General features: G+C 46.3%; 1 protein-coding gene across 3 annotated transcripts in view; it reads left to right on the top strand.

Moving 5' to 3' along the window:
* The first annotated feature begins 682 nt into the window (after positions 1–682).
* The window catches only part of PDE7A (phosphodiesterase 7A), a 73,040-nt gene continuing 61,601 nt past the window's right edge, over positions 683–12,121 (top strand). For all 3 annotated transcript variants that reach the window (XM_032181487.1, XM_032181486.1, XM_032181488.1), the window contains exon 1: positions 683–945. In XM_032181487.1, the coding sequence (XP_032037378.1) occupies positions 808–945 (138 nt within the window). In that variant the 5' untranslated portion in view covers positions 683–807. The remainder of the gene's footprint in view (positions 946–12,121) is intronic.

The raw sequence follows: 12,121 nt of genomic DNA, 5'->3' as shown, positions 1-12,121 counted from the left end.
CGGGGATTTAACGTTTATGGCGATTTAACGCTTTTTTTCACTTCCCACAGAGCCACATTTGGGGCAGGGGCCGCCCAGGCCCCATCCCTCAGGGCCTCGCGGCGCGCGGCACGTGCCAGGGCGGAGCCCTCCACTCCCCCCCCCCCCCTTCTTTACCCCCCTCCCTTTTCTCCTCCATCAGCCGCCCTGCCGAAGGCGCGAACGGGCAGCGCGCATGCGCGCGGGGCCCCGCCGGCGGCGCCGAGCCCTCCCGCTGCCTCCGTGCGGTGCGCGGAGGGGGGGGGTGGTTGAGGGTGGGTACGTGATGACGCGCTGCGTGTCGCCAGGCGCGCGACCCACGCACGGCCCGCCGGGCTCGTGCCTCCTCACGGGGCTGCGCCGAGCGGCGGCGGCGGGCGGCGGGCGGGGCGAGGGCTCCCCCCCCCCTCCTCCTCCTCCCTTCATCCTCCTCCTCCTCCTCCTCCTCCTCTCTCCCTCCGTCCCCTCCCCGCCTCCCGCTGCCGGACAATAGGGCCCCGGCCCCGCTCCCATGCGCGGCGGCGGCCGGCGGGGCTGACCGAGCCTCCCAGGCCCAGCGACGGGCCTCGCGCCCCCCCCCCCTCCCTATTTCCCCCCCCCTCCCCTCCCTCCCCTCTCCCTCTGTCCCCTTCTCCCGGGGCCCGGCGCCGCTGGAGGAGGAGGAGGAGGAGGAGGGGGGGCGCTGAGGAGGCCCCCGGGGTTGGGGGCTGAGCCCCGGCGGGGCAGGTGCTGTGGTGGGGAGGAGGAGGGAGGTGGGGGGGCCGGGGCCGGCGCCCGGAGGCTTCTTCGATGGAAGTATGCTGCCAGCTGCCCGTGCTGCCCCTCGACAGGCCGGTGCCGCAGCACGTCCTCAGCCGCAGAGGGGCCATCAGCTTCAGCTCCAGCTCCGCGCTCTTCGGCTGCCCCAACCCCCGGCAGCTCTCGCAGGTAGGAGAGAGCCCTCCTGGGGGGGTAAGGGGAGGTTGATAGGGGCGTTGCGGTCCCCACAGGGGTGTTCTCGGGGAAATGAGGCGCTGCTGCCTGGCTGCTGCCTCTGTAAGGCGAGCACGGGGCTCCTCCGCGGTCCCTCCGTCGTTTCAGAGCCTGTGCCGCTCTCCAGCTTTTCATCTCCGGGCTGCCTGTGGCCTTGCCCAGAGCTGCAGTGGTTTACCTGAAATAGCGAGCGGGCACTGCGGTGTTTTATCCGGGATGCAACGCCGTGCCGCCCGCCGACTCCTAGGACTTGCCTAGGAAGAGACAAAGATCCTCGGCTTCTTCATTCCCATGGTATTGTTCCCTGCCCGCATTACATCAGTCGCAAGATGAACTCCGGGGTACTTTGTTGCATCTGATCTCGCTGGAGATGAGCGGTCATTACGGCTGTCAGAACAAAAGGGAGGTTTTTTTCCTGAGGACGCAGTCCTGAATTTCTCAATGTGGGCTCGTATGGTTTCCTAGCAAGCGCCAATAAAATGGTATTCTGGTGGAAGTCTCTGGAGAAAATTTGGGATTGCAGAGGATAGTGTGTGCTTTGGTGGCAAGTCAGCTGCTTTTGGCTTCCAAGGATTTCCTGAAAGGTCTGTTTCAGGACTCTGGCTTGCATTGTCCTTACGGAAGATGCCATCTTTGCTCTTCACACATGTGATGGCCAGTTCTCGTTGTTCACCTTTTTGGCTGTCTTACTGACTTGTTCAGCCTTTCGTGCCTCGCTCTGCTTCATACATGCATAAGGAGAACACAGAGAGCGCCCAGCCTCTTGGCTTTGTCCCTCCTCAGGCAGCAGTGAAGCTCTGTGTGGGTATGAGCATTAGGTGTGTGCATCTTTGGGAAGGAAAAACCATTAAGATACTGTGTTAATGACCAGGAGTTTGAATGCTTAGTGAGGTGTTATTAGTAAGGAAACGAAAATGAATGTACGTTGACAGTCCCACCCCCAAGTGTGAATATAATACTTGATGAAAACTTTGGTTTTATGACAAATTAATTTTCCACATAGCAGCTGGGTCAGGATGTTTTCCATTTGTACCATTTGATTCGAGTTTTACGTGGTGATAGTGAATTTTCTGTATGTACAAGTCTTCTTGAAAACCAACCCAGTTTAGCACATTATCTTGTGGAAATGAGGGAAGAGTCTCTCTTGTTTGAAGAAGAGTTGATGGTCTCCTGGAAAAAGGAACAGACAAAGCAGTCAAGGTGATACATTGCCTGTATTCCTCTTCTGTGTGGTCTCCAGCACAGGTGATGCATGATGTAGACACAAGTTTATAAAATGAAATGTGATACTGGCATTTCAGTATTTTTTTTTTTTTCAACCTTGAAGCTTCTCCATCTATTCTTCTTTTCCTGACCAAAATGCTGTAGGCATTTTAGAGCGAGTCACAGAGAGATGTGATTGAATAACATGTAAAAAAAATGGAAACTACAGGTATGCTTAGGACCTATGGGACCAAGTAGCATTTCCTTTGAGTAAGCCAGAGGAATATGTTTATGACTAAGTAAGAGAACTAGGATATTTAAGTGAGGAAGTCCTTTAAAATACTGTCTGGCTGATTAGAGTACAGCTATATTTTGTTATCTTTAGATTACCTTTTTTTTTTTTTTTTCCTCCCCTTAGGAGCCTCTTAGAGCTAATAGGATATGAACGTCTACCAAACCTACGGTTATCGTAGGCTGGTGCAAATGATGGGCTAAGAAGCATCACCGGTGAGGTTAATGGTTGTGTAACTTCTGAACTTCACTTCACCTCTGAAGTTTCCTGGAAGACTCCTAGTATTCCACTCCGTTTCTTTTCAAAGAGGTCTGGATCCTTACCAGTCTGTCACCTTCAGCTTTCTGTTTGAGCTAGGTTGGAGCAATAGGAGTAGAGCTGGAGATGTGTACTAGCATACTCAAGAAGCCAGTGTGTACAACCAGCATTTCACGTTTAATGCACTTTTGGAGGGTTTTCTTTAAAAATGTGAGGTCTTGAAAACTGAATTCCCACTTAAAAAGTGAAATTACTTAGGCATAAGACATTGTAGGCTCAGCCTTTCAGCAAGGAGGAATGGGAAACAATGGTAAGAACACGCATGTAGCATTTAATTGTGACAACGCTAAGCCTGCAAGTATTTTTCTTTTAATTAAGCGTGATTTCAGTGTAATGTTTTGTTAAAATTTCGCTCAGTGGGTTCAAAACGGGCCGTGCGATGCTTTGTTGCAGCATGAACAAAGTGCTGCTGGAAATGACCTCAAGAGTTGTGGTCTGCTCTTGTCAGCCCCAGGAAGGATGAATTGTGCTGGCGATATTATTAGCAGATGTTTGTCTAATCTGTTTGCCTAATCTGTTTTTTAAGATAGAGTCTTATGAGATGCGGTGAGCTGACATAACTCATTATTGCTGAAGGTTAAAGTCCTGATGTTGGGCACGTATGATTATTACTTCCTTTATACCATCTCTGATGCTTGTCAGGTGCTCCCTGATTCAGCCGGTGCTAAAAGAGCAGAAAACCCACACAGCTGGGAACACGGGATAGCTACCTGCCAGCTCCTCGCATGAAGCAGTTGGGGCAATCTTCACTAAGCCTGATTTAAAGGGAAGGATGGTCCCATTAGGCTTTTGAAACCAAATCCATAAAAGCCTCAAATAATAGAAATTACACAACCTCTTTAGACAACTTAACTGTTGTTAACAGTGCTTAACTGTTCCTGTCAGTCAAGACTTCTTTCATAACACTGAATTTAGATCTTCCTTGTGGCAATTTAAACCTGTTCCTATCCCCAGCAAATGCAGAAAAAACCTTATGCATTTTCTCTTCGCAGTTTTCTTTTATGAATGAATTATGTCCTTACAGTCTTCTTCAAGTTCAAAGTATCGATAATGAGAATAGTAAAAGTGACACCTATTAGCCAGAGGTTATTTGTGATATTGTTTGAGTCCAGCCAAATGAAGAGCTGCTATTGCATGGGTTTTACATCTTTCTTGAGATAATTTTCTTTGAACGTGAAATAACTTTAAATGCTGGTGTTATAAGCTGCTTTTAAGGGCACCCGAATTGGTGGCTCTTGAGCTGGTTAGGGCATTTCACACCGGTGAGTTTGACTTGAGGTTCACTGCGAGGTCAGGTGGATGTTAAATAGTACCTTGGATCCTGCCTTTAGGTTGTCCACTCCAACTGTTACAAAATGATGCTTCTTAAATTAAGGCTGAGCTTTCGGAGGATAATTTTGGATTCTTTGCCTTGTCTGGTTTTTAACTCGTGTTGTTAATATTCGTTAAAAAGTTTCTAAAACTGTGTCTGTCCTTACTTAGTGTGAATTTTTTTAGTCTCTCTTTTTCTTTAATGAATAAGGGTTTATAATGAAAACCACTTTAGAAACATAGCTGTGAGCGCTTCTAGATTACATGTCCTGCGCTGCAATCCACTAAAAAAGAAAAAAACAACAAACCCTTGAATTGAGAGGTCAGCACATGTCTCTGCAATTGCTTTTTATGCCATATAAACATATCATACATGAGTAAGAGAGAACTTCGGCCTAGCCTGTCACTTTTGACTCCTTTCTTTCATTCTGCCTCGTGTTCCACTCTTGTTTCAGTGTCTCCAAAAATTGCATCGCTGACGCATGGTAGTAGAGTCTGAATGGAAGTAAAGATCTAGTTCTGGCCTTAAGTGCTTGAACTTGATGATGGAAAAGAAAGAGATCTAAGGATGAGTTTCCACGAAGAGGGAATGGGGCAAGTTGGGGTCATTCAGCCTGGAGAAGGTTCTGGGCAGACCCTACAGCAGCCTTCCAGTACCTGAAGGGGCCTACAGGAAAGCTGGGGAAGGACTCTGCATCAGGGGGTGAAGTGATAAAACAAGGGGGGATGGCTTTATAAACTGAAAGACTGGAGGTTTAGATGAGATATTAGGAAGAAGTTCTTCATTCAGGGGGTGGTGAGGCACTGGCACAGGCTGCCCAGAAGCTGTGGATGCCCCATCCCTGGAGGTGCTCAAGGCCGGGCCTGATGGGGTCTTGGGCAACCCAATCTGGTGGGTGGCATCCCTGCCCATGGCAGGGGGTTGCAACTGGGTGGTCTTAGGGTCCCTTCCAACCCAAACCACTCTGAAGTAATAAAAGTCTTGATCTGAATGTCAGAAGTGTAGGCACCAAGTCTCCCCGCAGTACAAGGTACTCCTGTGTACCAGGCAGCAGTGCCATGTACTCTATCTGAAACACGTACTCTATCCCAACATGTTTTGCTCAGAAGACAGAGCTGAGCGGTGTGTTCTTACGGTCTGAGCATGGGCACTGGTCGCTAATCCCGCAGTGGCACCTTCTTGCTGGGAGAAGTGTCGGCGTGACCTATTTTTCCCTTGGAGCTGCTCATTTCTGCATTTTCCTCTTGGTTGTGTCAACTTCTTTATTTCGAGCAGGTTATTTCTCAGCCCTGGCTGATTCATAGCGTAGTTCCACAAACGGCCGTGCCTGCTAGTAATGAGGAAGCAGTATGCCAGACCAGGAGTAACGAGCAGTGGGGAGACAGAAGGAATGCCTTATGTTGGGCCCGCTACTGAATGGGGAACTTACCCTGAGCTCCTTTCTTCACCCACTCTCTGCTTTCTGTGACTTTTCTTCTATACCACTCCTCTCCGTCGGTAGCCCTCCGTTGCGTGCCCTTTCATTAGCTTTCTCCTGCCGTTCCCCATATCTCTGCTGCATGAATAATTAACAAGTTAAAATAATGAAATAATTTTCCTGATGCGATTCCTAGCCTCTGGAATTAATTCTGCGTGTTGCTGCTCCGCTTGCCATTCCCTTCATCTTGCGTTTATTGTGTCTGGTTGCTGAGATTGCATCTATTCATATGAGAGGCAGAGACTGACTCTGACTCTGCTCGGCGTGGACAAGTTCTGATTGGGGTTTTTATGCACAACAGTAATTTTCTGGGGCTGTTCCTTTTTAAAATGCTCTCAGAGTTTTATGACCAATTAACGTTTTCATACATCGGAGCATAAAGCGGCATCGGTACCTTCATTCTGCAAAAGGTCACAGCAGCTTATTTCATGGCCTGTAATTGCCTGTGGAAGATCTAAGCAGAATAATAGTTTAAAGTCCTCATTAATTAGTTTGTCTTAAATCACCACAAGTCAATTCTTTATTACTTCTTTGTCCAGATTGTGTAACAGTATATTCTGTGCTTTGTGGGAGCCTCAGCTTTCTGATGCTATCTTTAAGAAGTTGCTTTGAAAACAGAGATTGTAACTGTGTGCCCCTGAAGTTTTGAAGTTTTGAATATTGAACCATAAAATAGTTCTGCAAGGATTCTGCTTTGGTACATGGGTAATCAAAATAAATGATGAGCTAATGACGTAGTAATGCAATGCCAGTACAGGCTGTTGGAATTAGGAGTGCTCTGTATGTATGGGGTGTCCTTTGCAGCAGCTTTTCTTTAAAAACCTGCATTTGCCCAGTAAATCTTTTTCAGGTTCCTTAAGAAAAGACCCAAGATGGGTTAACTTTGACTCGGTATGGGAATAAAGCTCTCATAAAAGTCACGTAATTTTCACATGTTTCTGTTGTGTTATAGCTTTGCTGTGCGGAAAATGATGTTGGGGCTGTCTGCAATCAATCCTTGGTATTTCTTCAGTTCTTCTATTTTCGGCAAAGCCCGCAGGGGGGTGGAGGGCAGCCCTGGTAGTAGTTAGAATGTGGTTCTTGAGAGCATTTCGCCGTCACGCTGGTGACCGCTGGCTTTTTGCTTTCTTGCATTTTGCTCATCGCTCCGTGTCTACAAGTTTCCACTTGTTTTCTGCAAAGCTGTAAGTTTCCGAGTGCGCTTGGTCACTTTCTAGCACGGTGGATCTGATTAATTTAAGCAGCAGGACTGTTTCTACGTCCTGCTAGGTTATGGCTCCCGTTTAAGAAACACCTGGGTGAGACTGAGCGTGTTGTATTGGCTTTCTTAAAAATTCACTGGGGCTGTGTGCAAACAGTAAGTCATTTGGCTGCTTGGATTGCTTTCACACTTCTGGGGAAAAAATTCTGAAGTTATTTAGCTGTCCTTAAGTGTGTAAGCCTTTGCGAACACACCGATGCTTTCCACGTGTGAATTTATACAGTTGGATGTCCAGAATGTAAAATTCACGTGTCTTGTGATGTGATTTAAGGAATGTAGTGTGCTCTCTAATTTAGAATGGTCCTTCCTTGTAAATATGAGATTTAGGATGGACACACTAAAAAACTTGAAGGGTTTAATCTTAATTTCAGAAATCATGCTAAATAGCGCTTGTAGTGCAAATAGTCCTTTGTCTGTGCACAAAGCTAAATATAACACCCAATTTTACAAGAATTTTCTCTGCAGGGTAAGCAGGTGTGTGAGCAAATACAAACGCGTGTGCCTTGTCTGTGTGCACACATGCATGTAGGGCCTCACACACTGATGGCTGGGACCAGGAATTGAGCCTTGGCCTCACAAATTCCTGTTAAATAAGATGCACAAAACCCCTTGTAGTAGAGCTTGGAAGAGTTTGCGTTTCGTTCGATGTGAAGTTTTCCTTGGTTCGTTCTCCTTGTGCCATTAGCAGCTAACGGCGGTGTAAGTAAGCAGCCGGTGTAATCCAGCAAGGCAGCCTGCCAAAGGCAAAGCATTTTATTATAAAAATGCAGTTCTAGACAACTGGATTTAAGGGCTAGTTGGGGAACTGTTTGTGCGTGTGTTTACATCCTAGGTGTGCTGTAAGAAATTTGTAGCCAAATGTTTTGTTTTCTTTCTGGTCTAGAACAACTTTTGTGGCTGTTCCCTCACCTCCCTTGCCCTCCTCCCCTCCATACCCTGACAAGTTTTGTTTCTGTTGCAGCAGTCTGACTCCTGTTTTCCTCCCACTTTCCCCCACTTTGTACACCTGTGATAGGGCAATCTGATTTATTATCTTCCTGACCACACTCCCACAATAATTATAATTGGATTCCCGGAGTCTGCTTTTCATCACGAGGTGGAGGGCAAATTCTTCTCTCTGCTTCTAGCTGGAAGTGTGAAGGAGCCAAAATTCGCAGCAGGCCTGCCTGAACATCAAAAAGCTGTATGCTGGGATGAGAGTAATGAGGATAGCTTTGTGTCAGCAGAAGACTTTACAGTTTCTCCTGCTCCTTGCTGCCAGATGAGAGATGTGGAGAGGAGGAGGCTGTTCCCTCTGAGGAATCTTTCTTCCCCCTTCCTCGCCCCTGTAGCAGACACAGCTGGAGGCTACTCTGACTGGTAAAATGGGATATTTATTACACATGCAAGACAACCCCTTGCCCATCAGTTCTGTCCCAAGGGCACAAAAACCCCAGAAGATCCAGGAGCTTGTTGTGAGGCTATGAGGAGAGAGATTTTGCTGGGAAGCTTGGGACTTGGGTAGGTGGCTCAGCCTTTAGCGCAACTGTGTGCAGTCGCCTTCTGATGTGGTTCTCTGTAGTTGTCTTAGAAACTGAGATGCTGCGTTGGGATGGATGCTGGCAAGCAAGTGACTTCCTGAGGGACTTGTTTATACATCTAGATCAAAAAAAAAAAAAAAGAAAAAGAAGCGAGCACTCTTACAAATAGTAGTATTTTAATAGTATGGTCCAGTAGAGGAGTTTCTGTACGGGGGGACCGGAGCAGCTGTGGCAGGAGTGACACTGGTCTGGGCTATTTCTTGCTTAGTGGCTGATGAAGTCCGTATATTGGTGTTGCAGCTGAAGATGCACTGAGGAAGTTTCATATTTAGTCAGACGTGAATTAGCACTTCCGTTTAAAGAAAAAAAAAAAAATCAGTATGCTGAAGTTCTTGTGCATCGGCAGTCTCTTGAAACATGCAGGGGGATGTGTGGGGGACCTGCCAGTAGTGCCCTGCCTTAGCTTCTCTCTTGGAGCACTGAGAGCACGTAATCGGTTCTGAAAAAGTCTGGAGCGCTTAAATTTCTTTGTTAACTGCAGACTTTTAGGCTGTAGATTCCAGCAACTGAATGAATCGAGCTCTTTTTCTTGTATTGTGGAAAAATCCCATCCGTAAATTGTTTTGCGGCTGCAAACACGGTGTGAAACTGCTAGGCACAAAACGTCAACGCGTGGAAGTACACGTGGGGAGTTGTCTTTGATGTTCTTGCTCATTAGGGCAGATCAGGAGAATGGCTTTGTGGGGTTTTGTTCTGTCATTTCTTTTGTTGTGAAGTCTGAGCTACATTTTTTAGCATGGTGATGGTAGGAATTCCTGTGCTTTTCATTGGATTTTAAATGTACTTAAGCAGCTATTCCTAGCTTGTTTTCGTTTGGGCAAAGTAAACTGACTACATCTCAGTCCAGATAAAGCATTGAATATTTAGCCTGCAAAGCTGGCAGAGGAAACAGTATAATTTTAGCTATTGTCTGAATTAAAAAAGAAAAAAAAAGGAGTGAACTTGAGCTTTTTACTTTGAGAATTGCATAATGTCCCAAATACTTGCAAAAAAAAAAAAAAGTGTCCCCCCCAATTTTGTTGTCCTCCTTTCAAGGAGGATCCTGTGATTCTCCTGAATATGGTCATCCTGCTTAAATCTTCGCCACATCCTGCTTACATCTCTGTCACAAAATCGTGACAAATTAGCAAACCATGAGAGAAGACTGGAAAATACAGATGGCAAATTGTAGGTACTAAATTCCTTACGCTCTGCTGGCAGGGAATGTGTTGGGCTTGTACTCGACGATCCACGGTGAGTTCTTCTAAAGAGAAGAAAGGCTCCATCTCCCTAGGGGTGTTGAGCGGTTGAAGCTCTGGTTACCTTGGTGCTTTTCTTGTTCACGTAATATTGTGGCATTATTTTTGCCAGTGCCCTCCAGCTCGAGGCATGAAGGAATGTTTTATGTCTTAATAAGAGGCCCTTGATTAAAGCCCTTCCCCTACTGCCTTTTGATACAATAGAATTGAAGTGAAATAATCTGTGCACTACAATGCTAATCCATTTTCATGAGCTTTTTAGGAAGGATGATCTGAGAGGATTAGACAAGAAGTTATTATTCATGATTGGTTGAATAAGTAGGAAAGACTATTAGGACTAATGAAGTTTAAGACTTTTTTTTTTTCCCTTTCTCCTGGATACTGCTCTATTTATAACAGAGCGTAGGAAAAAGGCCATATTAAAAAAATCAATTTGTTGAAACCAGTTTGGGAGAGGGGAGGTCACGTTGCTCTCTTATACCGAATGTGGCAGAGGGTCTGACTTGGGGCAAGGAGGCTGATGGATCAGCTAAAGAATACATCTTATGCACGTTTTATAATGAAACGCGGGAAGTGTTACAGAAGATTTTTTTCATCTCACACTCGTCAAAATAAGATTGTAGAAGTTGAGCACGGTATTTTTACATTTAGTATGTCATAAAACATGAGGGTGGTTTCTGCAATTCTGCTGTTCGACACTGATGGTGGCTGGAGCCATAGGTTTTGGTACTTCGAACAGAATTTCTCCTTTTTCAGCGGACAGCTTTCTTTAATGTCTGCAGCCATCGTAGCACTGGCTGCACGGTGTCGCTTCTAGCTGCGTATCTTCACTCTTCTGCTGACAGTCACGCTCCTGACCGTGCGGAGAGCTGCTTTGCGCAGCTGAAGCAGCAGCGAGCCCTTTCCTTTTCGCCGTGCTCGTTTTCTGCTGATGTAGCTCTGCTCGCCTTTCTGCAGGGCGTCAGGAGTGCTGGTGCAAGGCATGGGAGCCGCAGCTCCCGGAGGCAGCGCTGCCTCGAGTTGGGCTCGTCTCCACGGCCGCTGTGGGAATGCCCAGCACAGCTGACAACTCTGTGATTGTTTCAGTTTCTCCCCAAATGAGAGCCGGCTGAATAATGAATGCCCCTGTTATTCAAATCACCTAATGCACCGTTCGGGATTTTTGAAAAAGCAGCGGGCACCCCGTGGCTCTTACACATTAATATTTGCCTGACTCCAAAATGTGTAATTTCGCCTTTATTAGGTGGGTCTGTGCTCTGGTGTTGTTCAGATATTGGGTAGATTTGGCTTGGTAATCAGAATGTTTTCAGAGGTGGGCTATTGTTAACCTTTGAACAAATGCTCGACAGATTACATGATGTCTAAAGAATGCATATTTTTTCCTCCCTTTTTTAACAGTATAACATCCAGTTGAGAAATTTGGCTTAATAGACTTGGCAAAATATAAAGTTTGGGGGGCATTCTGTGTATGAACACTACATTTAGAGGTAATGCACAAATAACGTGCAAACGAAAGGATATTTTCTGGTGGAACCGAAAGCTTCTTCCCTCTCTGCACCTTTTACTGAGAAGTAGCTGTGGTTGTTACAGCTCATAAATGAAATGTGTCAGAACATGAGGATCGTTCCTTTCTTTTCTTTGGAGAAGTGCTCAGAATACTTAAAAGCTTGTGAGTGTGTCTGAATATGTAAAATGTGCTAACTAAATGGTGGTGTGGGGGGTGCTGCATAGATTAAGAGAAGAGGGAAAAACAGCGTTCAGTCTACCATTTGCTGAGATGTTGTCTTGCATCTGACAAGTCACAGGACAAAATTATATCGTAAACGTATCAATTTCTGAAGGTTTCTATTGCTTCCATTTGTTTTTTATCTAAGAAGTTTAAATGTAGTAGATTTCTAGTCTTTTATCACTTACAGCAACGTGTTAGAAGCACTTGGTTGGAATGAACAATAGGTAAAGACGAATTAGTCTTATGCCATTGTAAGGTAGTGCTTCAGGATGATGTCAGATGACAGCTGGGATTATTCTTTTTAGCCTTTTTTTTTTTTTTTTTCCTCCCCCTCCATCTTCCTGACTATTTTCTTTCTCCTTCAAACTTTCCCGAGGTTGCCTCGAGGCTTGTTGTAGGCCAAGGGCAGTCGCACCATAATAGCTGTTCCCCGTGGTCCTGAGGTGCCAAGTCCAACGAATTTGGACTGACTGCGTCCCTGTGTGCACAGTTGCTCAGCCGCCCGTTCCCGCTGCATTCAGCAGCGCACATCATGCTGATCGTGGTGATGGGCAGCAGTATTTTGAGTCCCACCCTGAAGTGCCTCCGGTTCTGTGAGTTATAGGAGGCACCACATAAGGGTCTTACCTGAAATTTCTAAGTAGATCCCTGCTCATTATGAATTCCACTGATTTCCTTGCTTGAGGGGCAAAGAAGGAAGCGGTTCTGGGCAGGAGGAGGA

The sequence above is a fragment of the Aythya fuligula genome, chromosome 2 (genome assembly GCF_009819795.1).
Source record: "Aythya fuligula isolate bAytFul2 chromosome 2, bAytFul2.pri, whole genome shotgun sequence".
Taxonomy (NCBI): domain Eukaryota; kingdom Metazoa; phylum Chordata; class Aves; order Anseriformes; family Anatidae; genus Aythya; species Aythya fuligula.
Note: the sequence above shows the minus strand (reverse complement) of the source record. Positions and strands in the feature narration are given on the sequence as shown.